The sequence below is a fragment of the Ornithodoros turicata genome, chromosome 3 (genome assembly GCF_037126465.1).
Source record: "Ornithodoros turicata isolate Travis chromosome 3, ASM3712646v1, whole genome shotgun sequence".
NCBI lineage: Eukaryota > Metazoa > Arthropoda > Arachnida > Ixodida > Argasidae > Ornithodoros > Ornithodoros turicata.
The window spans coordinates 63875706-63894871 of NC_088203.1; the positions used below are offsets into that span (position 1 = coordinate 63875706).

Consider the following 19166-nt stretch of genomic DNA (forward strand, 5'->3'; position numbering starts at 1 on the left):
AAACTCAGGGTGCGTACTATTACGCGGTTCAATAATTTTCGGACAGTAGAAATGGGAGTGTGTGTTTGTGTATGTGTTCTGTCATGGTTGGCAGTAGGCACTTTGCTTCATAAGGCATGACACGCATTATGACATATGTGTTGATGATGGTGCTTAATTTTGCAGCCGTAGCGCAGAAAATTGGGTATCTGAGCGTTGAATGCAAATTTCCGTCTCTGTGAGACGAATCTGCTACAACTTTTTGCATTTCAAGTAATAATATTTAAAGTTCATAGCGAACGTTAACAAAAAAGGGAGGGTTGTGTGTCTCCTCATGGAAGCAAGCTGCAAAACGGAATGGTGAAAATGCATTTCATAGGCTAAATTGATTCATTCTTGCCCTGCGTCACTGCATGACACATCATGTAGCATGCAGAAATGGGGGTTGAGGAAAACTTGGCGCGCTTTATGGATAATAATAATAATAATTGGGGGTTTACGTCGCGAGACAACTGAGATCGCGTTTTGTGGATAGTGCGCTACTTTTAAATAGCAAAATCAGAAAGAAAAGATGATTTTCGCGCATTGAGTAAGCCTGTTGATCACTTTGAGTGGTCCAGGCTCGCTTATTATTTTCTCATCTTCAATAGGGACAGTTATTTTAGACAGAAGCAACAGCGTCCATGAAGAGAGCGATGATCAGTAGTTTCTTGAATTGTTGTACAAAAAGTGTTGATATGGTTCTTAATGATTGAAAGTAGAAAAGGCGCTTTTTGATACGTTTATTTAGTCATTTGGTAAGTCTTCGAGGAAATAGCGCTTAATTGCAAGGCTCAGTTATTTTTTTTTCTCAGCCTTTGGGCATGAATGGGGATGGTGTTTCCCTTAATGGGGGGGGGGGGAGTGAATATAATTTATGACTGTTAAAAATTAGAGTAATTTCATATGATCTTCAGTAACAGGAGCAAGGGCATTTTTTTGTACTAGTAGTAGTTTTTGTTATCTTTAATGTAAGAATGAAAATCAGTAATAGCGCAGTAAAGAAAATAATATGGCGATGTAAATTCGATTAATACCTGGGATCATGAAGCAATCCTGTCTGGCGCGCATTCTTCAGTCCTGATAGCAAGAGCGAACTTTGAAACGTTGACCGTTGGGGCGGTGGTTGGGTGCTCACAGGAGCAGCCTCAGACAATGGGAGGAAATGATGACGTCAAACAGCGCGGTGTCTGGTGGACTATTCTCGCAGGGGAAGCTAGGGCAACGGTTGTGGTGTAGGTGCGCACCCGTCTGGATTTCACTTTAATGCAAGATTTCCATAAACAGTGACGTCATAATTGGTTAATGTATTTAACGAATAACAGAGGGAGATTTGCGAAGCTCTCCTGTCTGGACGACCTTTGGGACGGATGACGTCACGACCAATAACAGTGCAGAGCTCCTGATGCCCTGGAGGAGAAATCAACGGACGCTTCATTGCTTCGGGTGGATCTCTGAGTGGCGGTCATGCTGTTGGTGCTCTCCTCGCCACGGATTTCGTGACGAGCGACTGTCTTTGACTGAGTGATATGTGTGGAAATACTTCGGTGCCGGTAAGTTGTCGTTTTAATACTCATTCTGTTGTCCCGTTTACCCCCTAACTGGGATTACTTGACAGCGTGTATTGGAGTAGTGTATGTTTTGCGATTTACCTTGTTGCGATTAGCAGAAAGTCTCCCCCTTGTTATTCTTGTCCATACATGCCCAAACATGTTTGCTATTCCCTTGTTGCAATTCTCGTCGGTGCATGCCCGCACATGTTCGCGGTAGTGAAAATCTTGCGTGTGCCTGTTTTCGCGCGCGTTTTCTCCTCGTTAGCACTTTTTTGTTTTGTTTCTTTGTGCAATCCACGGAAGTCCCCATGATGACAGCGGTGCTGCCATCTGACGTGATGCTTTCCAGCCTGCCTGGTGTGACGCTTTGCAAATGGCGGCGCCCATGGGCTGATGCTGTTACCGAACCAGACACATTAATGAATTGAATATGTATAGTAATGACTTGAATTATTAAACGAGTTTAGAAAGTGTTTTATGCGTATGTGCGCTTCTTTTCATGTGTCTCATTATAGAAAAATACAACTTAACGATAATTTGATATTTTCCTCCTCTCTCTTTCTCGTTGGAATGAATAGTAATTGAATTTATTTATTGAAGATTATATTCTACGCTCTATTATCGCATTCTTATGCGTGTATCAGCGATTTTAAGCGGAAAAATCGAAAAATAAAAAAATTAAAATTGGGTGGGGTTGGAAATTGCAAAATTGAGGAGTGAGAGAGGAGGAAGGTGTCAAGTTGCTCGTTAAGTTGTATTATTCGATTACTACTCCGCTATAGTTTTCAAAGGCACGCTCGTGACCATTTGGTATGAGGACATGGCTCCGAAATAATGGTTGTGTGACAGTAAGTCTCGGAGCGTTCTTTTTGCCTTTTCACTTGAACGCGAGGGAGAAACAACGCTGCAGAACTGCAAGCAATTTTATTACTACTGCAAGCACATTTAATGCAATGTCGCGCAGGATGCAAGTTGTAGCGATGTCATATTTCAGCACAATGTTTATACGCTGTAAAAATAGGTGCAAGGGTACCATTGCATACAATGAAGTAGCTGGTACCGTAAATTTTAGACCTCTTCCTGGCGCAGGTGCTCAGCATAAAGAGTGACCTGTTAATAAATGTACTTGGGGATTTCTGAATGCGAATATCATAGGAGAGAAAGGAATGCAAACAAATACAACAGAGGGTGCCATTCATTTCTCACACTTCTGATTTCAGTTGTTCTGATTGTTTTTAAGACCTTGAAAATGTCATTCTTAGGTTCCAGGGTATTCAAAGACCAGTGAAAACAAAGTACTTGAAGTATTATGTCTAGATACATCTCTTGCAGCTTTTGCATGGCAAATCGTTGTCTAGGAATGTGCGCGAATCAATGTGGATGTTCCTGAAATTATAATCTTATTTCGTTACACTTTGAGATTACCGTATGCTGGTTACAAAAATTAAGGCACCTCCGTTGACTCAAGTTATTCACGAACACCTTTTGTTCACCGCGTCGTGTGCGTAGCAAAAAAGGACGGCGCAATTCGATTATGCGTAGATTGCCGCCAGTTAAACGCAGGAACCGTAGGCGACGGTTTTGCCATGGCCCATCAGAGGAGGTACGAGTAGGGCGCACGAGATTCATAACCCTCGTAGACCTCAAACGGGGTTATTGACAGATACCGATGGCACCTAACAGCCAGGATATGACAGCCCTCGTGACCCATTTCGGTCAGTTTGCTTGGCAGGTTATGCCCTTTGGACTGAAAAATGGGGCGGCAACGTTTCAAAGGGTAAGGAACACGCTCCTGACGTCGCACCAGGACTACGCGTGCGCTTATTTGGATGATATCGCCATATTCTCGAGCACATGGACGGAGCACCTGGAACACCTGAGGACGGTTCTCGGCGTTTTGCGAAGTGCGGGTTTCACGGCTAACCTGGGGAAGTGTCAAATAGCGCAATGTAGCATTAAGTACTTGGGACATGTGGTCGGATCCAGACAAAATTGCGGCTATTCAACAGTTGAAGAGCCCTTAAACAAAGCGTCAACTTCGAAGCGTACTGGGGCTGTGCGGCCATTACAGGGCATACGTGCCGAACTACGCGGAGATAGCAGAACCTCTCCCAAAACTGACCGGGAAAAAGGTGTCGACTCGTGTCCCGTGGTCGGAGGATGCGGAAAGGGCATTCCAAATTCCAAGAACGGCGGTTGTGCGACGCCGTAGGGCTGGCCACGCCTTCTCCCAGCGAACCGTATTGGCTGTTTACGGATGCATCGGCTGTAGCAGCCATTGCCTGCCTTTCGCAGATGGGTGACGACGGCGAGGAACGATCTGTCACATTTGCCAGCCATTGTTTCACGGAAACACAGTCGAGGAAGGCAACCATCGAAAGAGAGGCTTTTGCCGTTATCTGGAGCCTAGGGAAGTTTGACCATTGGCTCTTTGGGGCCAGGGTGCATGTGGTGTCAGACCACAACCCACTTGCATACCTAACTACAACGACCCCGCATGGTGCGAAACTCACCAGGTGGGCTCTTGCGCTCCAACGATACAATGTTACCGTTATTCACAGAGAGGATGACAAGCACGCTAATGCAGACGCACTTTCCATGTCAGCGTAGGGTGGAGATTCACGTCCAGCATTTGGGTCCTGAGTTGATGCCAATGATCTCCTCAGTTGCGCCTGGTTTTTGTTTTTGTTTGTTTGTTTTTTCATGGCTTAGTGCAATGCTATACGATACACAGTGCAATATATGTATTGTTAGTGCATATACAGGGTGTCCCAGAAAACGTGTCACTGAATTATAATAAAAAACTACACCACCTAGAGTCATGCGGTCTACGGCATTTGTTCTTACTGGGTTTTTGCCACCTCCTGATGTGAATGTCGCGTACCTTAAGTTTAATTATGTAAAGTTTTGCGAGCTTAAGTCGGAAATGTGCCAAGTAATGGTAGCTTTTTTACCCCATCAATGTGAAGAGCGAGTCTAATTTACTCAAATTAATGATAATTGACAGAGATATTCAGGAGCTATCCCATCGGAAAAAATAGCCGAACATCATGCTCTACGGAGCTCCCACAGGACAGCGCTCGATGAATTTTTAAGCGCAATCTTTGTCAGTCCGACGAAAGGAGGTTGGAAACCCAGCCTACCCAGGCATCGCAGAAAGTGATAACACAGGCATGGCTTATCGCATCAGACTTTCGCTGGGATAATGCTTTCCCTCTCCCAATTTTAGGAACTGTTACTTTTTCTACTATCACTCTGTGGGCTGGCTTTGGAACCTCCTTTCGTGGGACTGAGAGCGATTGCGCTCAAAAAGTCATCGCGCGTGATGGCCCGGTGCTCCGAAAAGCACGATGTTCGGCTATTTTTTCCGATGGGATAGCTCGTGAATATCACTGTCAATTATCATGAATTTGAGTGAATTCGGCAATCTCTTCATATTGGTGGGGTAAAAAAGTGACCCTTGGCAAATTTCCGAGTTCAGTTTGCAAATATTTACATAATTAAACTTACGATACCTAACAAGAACAAATGCCGTTAATCGCATGATTCTAGGTGGCGTAGTTTTTTAATTATAATTCAATGACACGTTTTCTGGGACACCCTGTACAACTGTATGTACGGGCAATCGTTTTTGTGAGTGGACTGTGACAGGACGAAGCGCACTGTCACATTCTTGAGATGGGAGGTGTAAAGGATTGAGTTGTGTTTGCATGACCATTATGAGGATTGTATGTTATATTTGTCAAAATTGTAACATCTGGCATCATCCGTCCACATCTGGTGTTGTTGGGGGATGTTTGCTCATTTTCTTAACGAGCCTGGGGCGAGGGTTGGCCCGACTGGTACTGTCAGTGGGGAGAGGGAATGCCATCGTTGCAGGTGCAGGGGGAGCGGGAGTCCTCAAGGCAACTCGATCCGTCGCGACGGCCATAAATCTGGGCGCCGGAGGCATGCACTGACCAAAGTTAGGTCGTGCACGGGTTGACACCTCGACACGTTGGTCGTAAATCGCGTGGAGAGAGTGTGCAATTGGGCGGTTCTCGTCTGGACAAGTATTTAAACTGGGCCAACCACGAGCTGCGTGTAACCCTTTGGACCCAGGGCGCCCGATTGGAAGCCTTCAGCGGGGGTTGTGGCCCCATCTGTCACCCTTTTAAGCGGCCGCAGCGGCGGAAAGAAGAAGGGGAGCTGAACTTCGGAACATGTAACATCCAGTCCAGTGTGTAAATCTTGTAAATATCCATATGTACCATAGTCCCCAGTGAATAAAGCCCGTATCACCGTCATCAGTGCCCACCGAGCAGATTCCAAACCACCCCATCATCGAACCCGGAGCGGCGGAGAAGAATTTGGACACTTCGTGCGCATCGTCATCGCGAATCCGTCCCCCGTCACTCGGGTCGAGAAGAACGGGCAACAACAACTTCGAGTTTTTACTGTGTGCTAGTGGTCTAATGAACTCCGATGTTTAAAATTCGATTTCAGGGAAACTAAGAGGTTTTAACCAGGGTGTCGAACCGCAAAAAAATATGGGATCTGTTCGGGTTCGCGTTCGCGTTGCTTGGATTTCGTTCCGCTTCAGTTCCGCTTCAGAAACGGTTCGCAAACCGGTTCAACACTTCCGTTTTATATATCCCATAAAACTGCTTTTATCAGGGAATGCGTGGCCAATAGCTTACTGCTGTTGTGAGCATTGACATGTTTAGTGTCCGGATACACCGTTTAGCGAGAGAAAGGAGAAATGAATTAACGCTTGCAAATAGGGCAAATAGGTCCACGCTGTTGAAGCGGTGTATTCCTGCTACTGTCTTCCCACAACCGCTTTTTTCACACGCGCAATGCCAGCAAGATACACTTAAAGGAAATCAAATAAGATAGACATAAATTTACATAGACAACGGTACTGAGCCAGCACACGGCATTCGCAGTGTGAATAGATCTGAAACCGTACTGAAGCATGTCGAAAATAAATCTGCCAGCCGTGCTGTGTCCGAGCTCACAGCAGTGTACTAGTTAATCCACAACGCAAAGGCAATGTGTCACAACACAATTGCACTACCAGTAAGCAGGACTATATTTACTTTCCAAACCACGACCAATCATACAGGCACCGTTTTGCGTATGCTCCTTCTCCACTTGTCATATTTCTGACTCGTTTAATTTTTACTGCTCACGTGTAAGGGAAATGTTAGGCGCTTGCTTAATCACATATTCGTCCTATAGAGCTACACAACTGGCCTACTCCATTCCTGCTTCCTTCAGTGGACAATGCCAGGCCACTGACCTTTCGGAAAATACAGCAAACAACAACAACAACTAAATCATGACTATGGCAAAATACAGCAGTTGCTATCAGAGGACGGCGTTTACTTGGAAACCCAGCGTTTAACAAGCGTGCGCATGGCGCCTTTTCTCTGAAGAGCAGACATACACCGCAGCACGTGCGTGGGGCGCTGGCCGCGACGCTCATAATGACAACTGCGCTTCAACCACTTCAACTGTAAAAAAAAGTCGCTGAAAGCATACTTACTATAAGTCCTCGTTTTGAGTGCTAGGTGAAAATTTGCTAAATCCATGATATGGAGACCACTGTGTCCTCGTTCAAGGATTGAGAGGCACTTGAAATCTTATGCTGACATCTTTTATGTCCGAACCGTTTCGTTGCGAACCGGTTACCGCTATTATTTTTTCCAGTTCTACTCCGGTTCGGGTTCAACAGCGTCATGAAAATTTCGGTTCGGGTTCCGGTTCGGTTCGTGCAAAAATCGCGTACGGTTTTCGGTTCGGGTTCGTTTCGACACCGTGGTTTTAACACACTCGTTTTTGCATGTAGAATCGTTTCTGTGTTCGTTATCATTTCAACTGCGGAGTACCCCCCACAGCTTCTAGTCAGGGACCCTTTAAATTTACTTGACCATCAGGCAGAAATCTCTCCTTTGTATTCCGCGTATTTTTAGGTTTTCCTTTTACTTAACGTTTGCGAAACAGAAATAGATGTAAGATAGTGCATAATGTGGAGCACTGAGTATCGCCCCTGGCGTCGAAACTCCCCATCTCGCAATAAAGTTGTTGTTGTTGTTGTTATGCATTATCTTACATTTGTTTCGTCATAAAATGAGTTGGAAATCTGAAAGTGCGCACATCCTCACCAATGTTTTTCGCACCCGTTTTGTGGCGGTATCAGGCAATTAATTTGAAAGTGATTAGTTTTACAAGGTTCGGCATTTTTTAGATATGCCATGATGCTTTCTTCGTAAATGTTACGAAGATTACCTCTACAGAGATAACCTCATGACTACCTACGGATTACCATTACAGGGATAATCTCATGACAGCTCTACATAAGTGACCCATTCTCCCCGTGACCCCTTGTAAAAGAAGCCTTGTCTGGCTGACAGAATGGAGAAGGGATTGAGCCGGATGAATCTCTGTATTCACGGTGCCAAGTTTCTACACGTCAATAATTCCGTTTGCTGTAAAACTTGCAATGCAGGTTCACGTCTATGCAGAGTCTATGCACGTCTATCCACTTCCTCTATGTACGTATTTATTTATTTATTTAGTATTATACGTCATACGTACTTATATGACACATCTTGGGGCGTTTTGACCCCTTTAAATGCACCATGTGTGCTGTGTGAATTAAATCATGCCTTAAATACGCACACTCTGAACTTGAAGAACATGAACCTACATAATTGAGCAACAGAATCATCTTGGATGCAAGCTGTGTATTTTATCTGCATGCTGGCTATTTGAGGGAGCGTATAACATCGTCTTGAGACCCATTGAGAAACGAGATACCCGAGAGAAAAGGATATACGGTAGCGGAAAGTAGCTGATGAGTGCGTTACGTTAGAGAATGTTCGCAGAGCGTTGATGACGTCAGAGTGAAGCTACCGGACCTAATGGCAGAGTGCGTGTCTTATTCGTTGATTGGGTGCTGCAGAAAGAGTAGTTCGAAGGCCACGCTATCAACAGTTACTAACAATCTCTATAGAGAGTGTTGCTGAACCGGTGATAATATGTGACTTTCAAATGCGCTAGTACTGCTCAACTTTTGAGTGCAGTATTCCATTATTTTGTTTTAGTAGAGGGTGCAATTCTGCTAGGTTTACGAATGAGAACTGACCCTTGAACCTCGCTACGTTTCACGATGTTTAGTAGCCATTCATTCGCAACGCTCAGTGAGGGAAGGTTGGCGAACCTCGGAAAGCCGCTGGAACACTTAATCTGCGAATTATATTTACGTACAGAAAGCTGGACTCCCTGCCGTCTATCTATGTCACGAGACAAGTTAAAAATTACCGCGCTTTGCCACTTCCTTCTCAAAGGCCTCGAGGCGACAAACTCCCGCAGAACAGGCTCGCCGCTCTACTGCGCATGCGTGGAAAGACAAACAAACCGGCCGGGAAAGTGGCCGACGAAAGCTGCGTTCCTACCTGCTCGGCAATTGCCGTGTAGTGTCTACGGGATTGTAGCGATGGCAGTGTTCAGTAAGTTAGCGGAGATGATGCAGTATGAAATGCATTATAATTGCTACGAAATCGGACACACGTGGACACCGCACTGTGCCGAGGCAAGCGTCCTGGTCGGTTTGAATGCCTTTATGGAATCGCTCAAGATCTACGTCCCGCTCTACACGGTAAGGGGGCAGTGCACGTTCATTGACCTATGCCGTCCACGCGCGTGCCTTCGATGCCGACGGATTACTATAGCTTCCGTTCACAGATGTTTCTGCGGGACACGCGACAGTTTCATGAATAACATAATGACTCGTTTCCAATAAGAGTGAAATTTTTTACATCGTTGGTAGGGGCACACTCGCCTATAGTTGGTCGTGATAACAAGACCGCTCTTGTTCGCAAATGTATCGATGGGCCTCTTCACACTATATGTAACGTTTGTCATACACGTGCCTAATCTCCGTTAACTGCCAAGAGGGCTATAACCGTCTTGAGTCGTTTGGCTGCAGCGAGTTCATTAAAGATGGAAGGCACACATGATGTTCACGGGTATGGAACCCGCATCCACGCTTGGCTGGCCTATCAGCTATCGCAACACCACTATTTGTGAATTGTACATACCTCCCACACCTGCGTGTCATTACTTTTCGGCATGATTCTTGTTATGACTAATTTCATGATTTAGTTTTTGGATGATATCGTTTACTACGCGATGTAAACTAAATTCTTTCGTTCGTAGGCTTTTCGAGTTATTGTTCTTGAACACGATAGATAGAGCACTGAAAAAAATAAATAACAAGATCGCAATCAGTAAAAGGTGAGCTGATAGAAATTGAGGGAAAACTAATTTTGCATACCAAAATTATCGCACCACTCAGCTTTCACAACTTGATCCGGTAAGATGCGCCATTTGTGATATCCGCGACATTTTGTGTGTCCAGGATAAATTGGTGTAGGCAAAAGATGGTACAATAGTCTGGTAAATATTACACAAAGGCGCGATACCTAAAGACGTGACAAGCAGTCCTTTTCCTTATATAAACACGTTTGAAAGGCACCATACAAATGCGAGCATGAATGCCATCTTGGGCCGAGTTGGCATGGTTAATTGTTGCTCATGTCTATAGGAACCATTTATGTGCCGCCAACTGTGGGAACTGCAACGTCCGTTAGTTTAAAATTCTACAGTTTGTGACATGCATGCCTTGAAATGTGCAATTTCCTTAATTTCATTTCATTTTCATTTTAATACCTCAAAGGCGTCCTTAAAAAAGCACATTACACGAGTAAGGCAAGGTGGGACAAATCATGAAAGAAACGCAATAACACAAAAATACACACAGTAATGCATTGAAAAAAAAACTTGCAGATATGGTACATCAAATCAACGACAGGGTTGAAGGGTTGAAGGACCGTAAGGTGTGCCTTATGGTCACTGTAGCATTTGGAGACAGTACAAGTGAGTGCACCATAAGTGACGTCCCTCAGAAGGACGTCGTCGAGGCAACCTCCGCTTCTGCAGGTGGATTCTTGGGTAGATAACACGAGGTAGAAATCGAAAAATTCTCGCATCCATTGGAGGATGACACCGTTGCGATTGGGGTCCACGCTCAAGTCACCGATGAGGGTAACAGGATATAGGTTCGTTCACTGGTGTAAGTTTCAGCCAGGAACGCATGTATCTTGGCAAGGGACATGTTGGGGGAAATGTACATGGACACCATCACGACGCGTTTCTTCTTCTTCGTTTCTTCTCTTGTGTGTTTTGGCGATGCGACATATGGGACAAGATCTTCACGAGACTGAGCCGTTAACAGCTGTCGCTGTAAAAGAAAACATACAGTTACGCCCGTAGTATTCCTCTTCACATAACATTCAAACTTTCACAGGGTCAGTTACGGTCACAGTAGAATGCGGGAGCAAGTTCCAGTAATGGATTGACGTTAATAATGGGGAGTGTTTAAGCGCGTGCATGGAGTGGCTGAACATTGAAGCAGTGATCGATTCTTGAAATATACGTCGGTGGGTGGCAGTACAACTGTTTCTGGCGAGGTATTTTGTAAAGTGTTTTCAATGCAACAAGGGAAACAGACTCAGACAGTCAGTCAGTCAAACCATCCTCTGTATTTCCGAGCTCTAAAAAGGAACCCCAAACTCCTCGAACTCCCCGTCTTCCTCCTCGTCGCTCCACAGACTCCCTCACTTTTGAGAACCTTCCCTCCGGGGATGGTAAGGGACGACATTCTTGATGGCAGCGATCTCCATGTTTCCCTCATCGTTGGGGTATCCGATGGTTTTCAGCACACCACACTGGGAAGCTGTTTTAACAACTAAAAAAGGGCCCGTTAGACGTTGTTGGTGTCCAGGCAGCCCTTTCCATATCATGACGGAGTCGCCAACGGCGACGGGTGGGATTGTTGACACATGCCGTCTGTCAAAGTTCTTTTCATCGTATTTCGGTACGACTGCTGTTGTTCTTGGCTTTTCTGATGTTCCACTAAAGAAAACTTGTCACTAATTTGCAATGTGTAGTCTGCCGGTAGAATGGTCGGCTTTCCAGTGAGGGCAAAAAGCGGAGAACATCCTAACGCCGCACTAGACGAACGATTGTGGTGACCAACCGCAGCCTCCAAGCAACACTTCCAACCACCTTGGAAATCAGGATACAGGCCATGTATTGCTTAATGCTTCTGATGGTCCGCTCTGCCAGCCCATTTGCTTCTGGGTGGTAGGGGGAAATGTACTTGAGTTGGATCCCACGATCAGTAGCCCACGCTTGTATAATGTTGCTCTTAAAGGGCCTCTGACCAGAAGCTGGAGGGACTTTTCCGCAGTGGCTACCGATAGAATACACAAAAGGAACATCACATACGAAAATGCATGCCTCAACACCTCGTAGTTTTCGTAAACTCGAATTTTAAACATCGCGGTTCACGCCGACGCTGGCACACCTAGCGTCAAACCAAGAAAACGTACGCATATATAGAAAACTCATCTGGTCATCCCACTGGGATGACGGCAGTCGGCCATGCAATCAGCGCGCAGAATGCCGTCCCGTGATCAAGCACTACTACAACAACTTTCTGCAAGAACCAACATTTTTACGCCAATACACTGTTGTCACAATGTCTGGAAAGGTATGTACAGGTCCCGACAAAAGTTTACGGAACACGCGAGCGGTGTATTTTCTCCTCGGTACGACACCCTAGCGGCAAGCGGAAGCTGGCGAAATCAGGCCAGTTCACTGACTCAGAGGGGTGGACGACTGCGCTCTTAGCGACACACGGCGGTAGTTTCCTTATTATTACTGTTGTATGTGCCGCAAAGTGAGTTGGATTTTACTGTTGTGCTCGCCAATAACACGTGATTCAATGATTTTTGAGACAGGGAGCTCGCCGCTATCATCGTGATAACAAGGATGAATCATGGTGGCAACACTTTACGGTGTATTGCTTTTATTGGAAAGCCATGATACGTAGACAAGAGAAAGAAAGGTATCTTGTAAACAGTTGCTTTATTATGGACGACGCGTGACCAGCTGATAAACAATTGACGCTGACATTGATAATCGATTGATTGATAAACAACTGACGTGAGTCACGAGTTGTTCACGAGCTCAACAGTAAAATCCAACTCACTTCGCGGGCACATACAATAGTAATCATACCGAAACTACTGCTGTGTGTCGCTAAGAGCGCAGTCGTCCACCCCTCTGAGGCAGTGAACTGGCCTGATTTCGCCAGCTTCCGCTTGCCGCTAGGGTGTCGTACCGAGGAGGAAATACACCGCTCGCGTGTTCCGTAAACTTTTGTCGGGACCTGTACATACTTCGACACCTGCGTCCTGTTTTATAGCTGCGATAATCCAATTAGCGACTTCCGTGGAAAGCGGAACTAGCTACGACGACTTTCGGGATTTAGTGCGCCGTTTCACAGTGTGTGTATTTCAAAGTTTTCTTTTTTTATATCTTTTCGAACAACCGATCAATTTATCGAGGTACACTGTTGGACTTCATTTGACATGCCTCTCGGTTGTGTCGTCAAAGCGAGATTTCTCGGCGGGCATTTAGTTCCACACGATACTGCGCGTTCAACCACAGCGGCAGCTATGGCTTGACACGACAGTATTGGAGGGTGTCCTGACAGCGCCGTAGAGAAGTGCAGATTTTGCCAATCGCATTTGAAGAATGCAGACTATGAGAGTGACCCGTCATGAGCAACAACTGGGTTTGAGTACGAAAAACATCCGCCTACAGCAGTCCGCATTGCCTTCCTTGAATCTATCTTCCAAGACGGTTGCATCTGGACGTGACGAGGTTAGTGTCTTCTGTATAATTTATACAGTGATTACTCGGCTTGTGAGAATGATGTTGTGGCATACAGATGTTAGGATATCATTTGCGCAACAAAGAAAAAAAAGATGGAAACCGATTGATGTTTACGCACTAAATCAAGAGATATACTGTACAATTCCGTGTGTTGTTCAGAATGCAGCCATGCCAATGCAGTATGCAACATCCACAGTACGTAAAATGAAGCTGTGGTGTCCGCATCTAGGTGTAACATTTTAATTGTCACAGCAATGTGCACCAATGTAGTTTATGACTTCTTTGGACAAGATGTGGAACCAAATGTTGGAAATACAAGGCAGGGATCAGGTACAAGTTTTATTCTATTTGTTTTCCTTATAATATGCAGCATACTGCACACACTAAAGGAGGGTTCTGTATTCTAAACCAACCCAGTTGAAATCCTTAGTTTACCCCAAGCTACTATTGTTGTCTAATCTGGGGAAACACCACTGAGGGCAACTATACGTTAAATTGCAGTGCACCAAAAAAACAGCCTGGTGTACGACAACCATGTCTCCAGGTGCAATGCCCCTCAGCTCCTTCAAGACATGCAAATACTTACAGTAGACAAAGTGTTCACTTGGAAATTAGACATTTACACACAATCGCCTTGCAAATTCAGGATCTTTTAGCGCCATCCCAAAGACTTGCCATTACGGTATGAAATCCATCACTGTGCCACCTTACGAAGTTTCACTGCTACGGACCAACTACGGAAGTCAGGAGACACCCTTCCTTTTCCGAACAAATTTGGTCAGCTGATCGGAAATGGCCTTCCTGTGTCCAGTTTCAAAACAGAGTTACAGAAACTTGTTCAAGTCTTATTAGAGACAGGCCACTCTGTTATGTTCTTTGTGTGTGTATGTATGTGTGTGTACGTGTGTGTGTGTGTGAATATGTGCACAGCTTGGTGCAATTGTGTATTTTATTTATGTGATTGTAATTTGCTGTATGCTCGAAGTGGTAATATCTCAGTTATCGCATGCTTGGTGCCAGGCACATCATCAGGCTGATGCCTTCGTGCCTCATTTAATTTGCTATGAAATGAGATTCTCATAAATTTGTATGGCTTTTTTTAACAATGTTAGGGTGATGACATCATGGATGCAGGTGAGGAAGACATCTGCAATGCTGTTGACAGTTGTCTGTCAGGTACGGGATCAATTTCTTTTATAAATGTGGCATATAGCGTGAAGTTGTTACTAACAACAATTTTTTGTGCCCTTTAAAGGAATCTACAGCTGATGAGCATGCGTAAGCAGTGGACACATCTCAATACCACTTAGACCTGCCAGTTGCACATGAGGTGTGCGACTCTTCTTACACACAAGCTTCTGCAGGTTTGATGCATGTATATGTTGAAACATGAAAGACAGAGTGCTAAAAATGTATCTAAGGTGAGAAATTGAGCAGTTAATTGGAGTAATTCTATCAATTTGTTTTCAGCATTTTGGGAAATACATAGTAATGCAAGATTACCTGTGTTATATTGCTTGACCATCTGCTATTGGAGTTCCATGCCCTAGTTATTATATATAATAGCTCTTTGAGGTTATTACATATTTATTATGCAGGTTTTGTACCTGTGAGTTCCTCATCAGGTGCATCATCTGAGGGTTGATGTCATCCTTCAGGTGACGCACCCATGGAAGTCACTGGAGAGGCGTGTTAGCTTAGCTCTGGTAAGAGCCCTGGATCGGTAATCCAGAAAATGTGGGTTCGAGCCCTACAGCTGGCTAACGAGCCCAATCTCTTACAATGCAAACGCTTGCAAAAGGGATATTGACAAAGTGGCTCACAAAAGTTTTAAAACATGTGCTCATGTTGTTTTTTGTCATGCTAGAACACCATGAAGTACAAATATGACTACAGCTAATGTGGCAATCAATTTTTGTCTTCACATACTGGACAACTCAAGTTACAAATATGTTTAATAGCACCAGCTTTATGACATTCTACATGCAAGGTACACAATATCAATTGATATGGGTTATAAAGTGTCTGAAATTTTTTTCAAATGCTGTTTAGTCTGAATATCCGTATAGTATGGCATGATTGACCATGAACTGTACTGGACTAAGTTACTTATAAACACAAGCTGTCCATATACTGAGTCCACTTTTTCGTCAATGTGAACGAAATTTGGGAAATTATGGTAAGACGTACCTCCACGTAGTATCTTGGGTATTTAAAGCATGTAGTAGTTACTATGGGAAAGGCTTTGCGTATCCTGTTCACCGCACAGGCTGGTATAACCATTCTCTTGTTTTTTTGAAGTTTGTGCAACACCCATCGCACAAACTGTTGGTATGTAGTGTATCTGTATTTCCTGTATGAGACACGCAAGCTTTGAACAAAGCTAAAGCTAGTAGGACGGCGAGTAGTATTTCAGCTGCACTCTTTCTGAATAAGTGACGAACAATGACGAAAAGTTCAGAATAACAATTTTGTATTGAAACCCACCAGCATGATTGTGCATGAGGCACGCTTCTTACTTGTGAATATGAGCGCTCAAAGGTTCGTGCTGCCCTTGAAGTTCTAAATATGCTATACTTTAAGGACATCTCCTTGGAGCATAAGCATTCGATATCTTTAGGCATTATTATGCATGAACCACTCCGGCACCATAAAAAGACGGCGCCGTCAACCACCACCACCACCACGGCGCCGTCAAACACGAATTTTACACAAACTGTTTATGTGCTTCATCATGATCAATGCTGAAACCTCATCTATCAGTCTGTTGTTGGGTAGTTTCATTTTAAACCGAACGACGGATGAAAGTCGTATTTTTTAATTCGTCCAGAAAAAATATATGTTAGAGGACAGCTCCAACGAAGCAAATCGCACCACGTGCGACGCTCGTGCGTGGGGTAGTTTCTGCTATGAAGAGGAGGAAAGTCTGAGGCTGCTTGAGCGCGCTTTCTTCTGGACCGAATTTGACGGCATCTAGTACCGCTGATTTTATGCCTAGGAACTGGAGTTTTTTTTTTGTGATTATAGGCTGCACCATAGACTCTGTGGACAGCCACCCACAGAACTCTGAGGGTCACAGATTTTCTGTTAAAAAATGCCAAACTTGGCGTAAACGTTCAAAAAGGCCAAACTTTGTTACCAATTTGCTTCAGGACGAAACGTCTGAGGACAACGACCTTAGTGCCATTCGATAAGACATTGAAAGGCCTTTCGTGTTGTATAAAGTTCATATTTCTCAGTCTAGTGCTTTCTGTGTTATTAGCTTGAGAATAGCACATGGTAGGCGAAAATTGCCAATTTTGCATCTCAATTTTCTGAAAAATGCCATCTTCGATTTCATTTTGTTGGTTATTTTTGAAAAGGTGGCGTCATGCCTCTACTTTAGACGCCAAGTGAGACAATCTTTTATTTTTACCCTAGAGACGCGCAGCGATTTTTTTTTGTCAGGCAGGGTCCACGAGGCTGCGAACGGAAACGAGGGTTTTTGGTTGTGCGTTGTTCTGTCGGAAATTTTTGTTTCCCACGGTGGCACTGACACAGCTCGTGGAGGGCGAACGTGTTATACTTGAGAGCAGCAACATACTGTCATCACAGGCTTACGGGCTTTGTATATAGTACTCATCGTGGTTCCGAAATAACGCTACAGGGCATAAAACTAATTAAAGGTAGCATGCACAGCTTCGGAACTATCACTTATTGCGCACAAGCTAAGAGACGGCTGCAACCAGGCGGCCACAGATTCGTATTCTCACATGTTGTAACTTTCTGTCCCCTGTGGCCGTAGTTCTGCCTTCCTAATATTAACTCGCACGACAGCCTCATAGCGTGCGTATGTGCATTGCCTCAAGCACATGTGCGGGAGAATAGTGAATATGCGCACGTATGTGACTCCCATGAAAGTGCGTAATAGCAAGTTCAAGGCGCCCACGAAAGTATTGCCCTTGCCTATGTTTATTTCTCCAGAGAAAAAATAAACATACGTACCATAAGTGCAAAATAAGCACAGAATGCAACATCTGGGCAATAAATTACAAAGCAAAGACTACGAAGCAAAGCGCGCTCGTAAACATACGAAGGGCGCCTTTGTGTGGAAAAATTGCTCCACTGAAAGGTACACTCTAAACCCAATGACGGATAGGTGCCGTCTGATCAACTGGCACATTTTTTTAAAAAATGTGCCACATGACTTCAAGGGGCACGCGTTGCCTGCGAAAGCTGCAGGTGCCATGTGCCCCCTGAAGCAACTGCTACGACATCCCTGCTGACGCCAGGAGCCACAGTGTACCGGACGTATCGAAGGGTTACTTGTACCCACTAATACGCGGAACACATTGCGCCTCTCGAGTTCCCTAACAGAAAAATTACCTCCACGCTTCGCAAAAAAAGAAAAAGCAAGGAAGAAAATGCTCCAAGCACATCGAACATGAAACACCAAATTTTATTGGCTTGCACATACCTTTAAATTGCATCCAGTACATCATCGTTTGCCGAATGGAAAGCATACACGGTTCACTAATCCCAACACACACATACGGAGCACACTTTGTACGGACACACAACCCATCCGATGATCCGATGCACCTGGCAGTCCTCCAAACGCCGAACACGCAATCCTCGAAACTTCGAACTGGCTGGCACTGAAAGCTCAATGAAGATCCTTAGTGACGAACACGACGGTTCCTCAGTCGAAATGGCCGAGGAACAATTGTCCAACAAGTGGCAACAGACACCAATTCCGTGTGAGAAGCAGTTGCAATCTTTCACGCGTATGTGTGATTGTTCGAAATTGCAAAATTCCCATATCGGACCCCCCTCCTGGGAACAAGGCTAACCAGAAGTCGCGCGTACGCTAGTAATAAATTGCGGTGTAATTTGCAAATTCCTTAGTGAGGTTAGGTTAGGTTAGGTCAGTACATATTACACGCGCGGGGGGGGATGGGTCCGGGGAGGTATCCCCCCCCCCCGCAGTTGTTCGAGACTGTGCTCACTTCCGTCTAAGCCTCGTTCCCAGGGTTAGGTCGGAGCGTGTCCAATGTGGGATATCTGTCTTACTCGTGATTGTTGAGACAGGAAACAACCTGTAAAGAAACCGAAGTGAATATCACGCTGGTATTGTTCCAACGTTAATGCTGGAATAGTACTCCATTTTGTAACTCACCTCCTCGCAATCGATACAGTCCCATGGTCACCTATAACGAAAGAATACAATTAACCTCGCTTTTAATGTACATCGTCGCTTCACCGATGCAGCCGATCCTCTCCTGCCGCCATTTGCAATGCGTCCACCGTCTGCAACAGAATGTACTTCGATTGTTAAACCGGAGTAAAACACAGGCGTCGTACGATGCATCACAGCTAGGTTGGCAAACATGAGACCTGTACTTAAAAAGCAAGGTGTCGTCCTTCTCAAAGGCGAGGTTGCAACGCAGACAGCGTCAAAAAAGCGGGAAGCGGGAAGGAACGTACTGCGGGAGAATACGTTGTGCCGTGTCACTCCTCACCGGCGGAGCGCGGAACAACATAGTACGCTCCAACGAAGGCAGGCATATTCAGCCGGCACACGCATTATTCAACAAGCACACGAGTACAAGGTTCAGGAGGCCCACATATTATTCAGCGGGCACAAAGCCGTTTCATACCAACGTGACGGCTTTGTACCTGCTGAAATTTGGCGATGCTGCTGCTGCTGTGCTTGCTATTTGATAACCGTTACGGCTGCTTCCAGACGGTTACGGCTGTGTACCGGCTGCACTTTCTGAGGGAACTTTTTTAACTGGCACATGTCCGTGACAGGATTTAGAG

At 45.0% G+C, this 19166-nt stretch overlaps 1 protein-coding gene across 3 annotated transcripts in view; it reads left to right on the forward strand.

The window, feature by feature from the left end:
* Nucleotides 1-1121: 1121 nt before the first annotated feature.
* Nucleotides 1122-19166, forward strand: part of LOC135388544 (transmembrane protein 135-like) — a 297964-nt gene continuing 279919 nt past the window's right edge. For 2 of the 3 annotated variants that reach the window (XM_064618145.1, XM_064618146.1), the window contains exon 1: nucleotides 8997-9216. In XM_064618145.1, the coding sequence (XP_064474215.1) occupies nucleotides 9055-9216 (162 nt within the window). In that variant the 5' untranslated portion in view covers nucleotides 8997-9054. Of the gene's footprint in view, nucleotides 1572-8996; nucleotides 9217-19166 lie in introns of those variants that run through there. The other variant, XM_064618147.1, reaches the window with a different exon arrangement.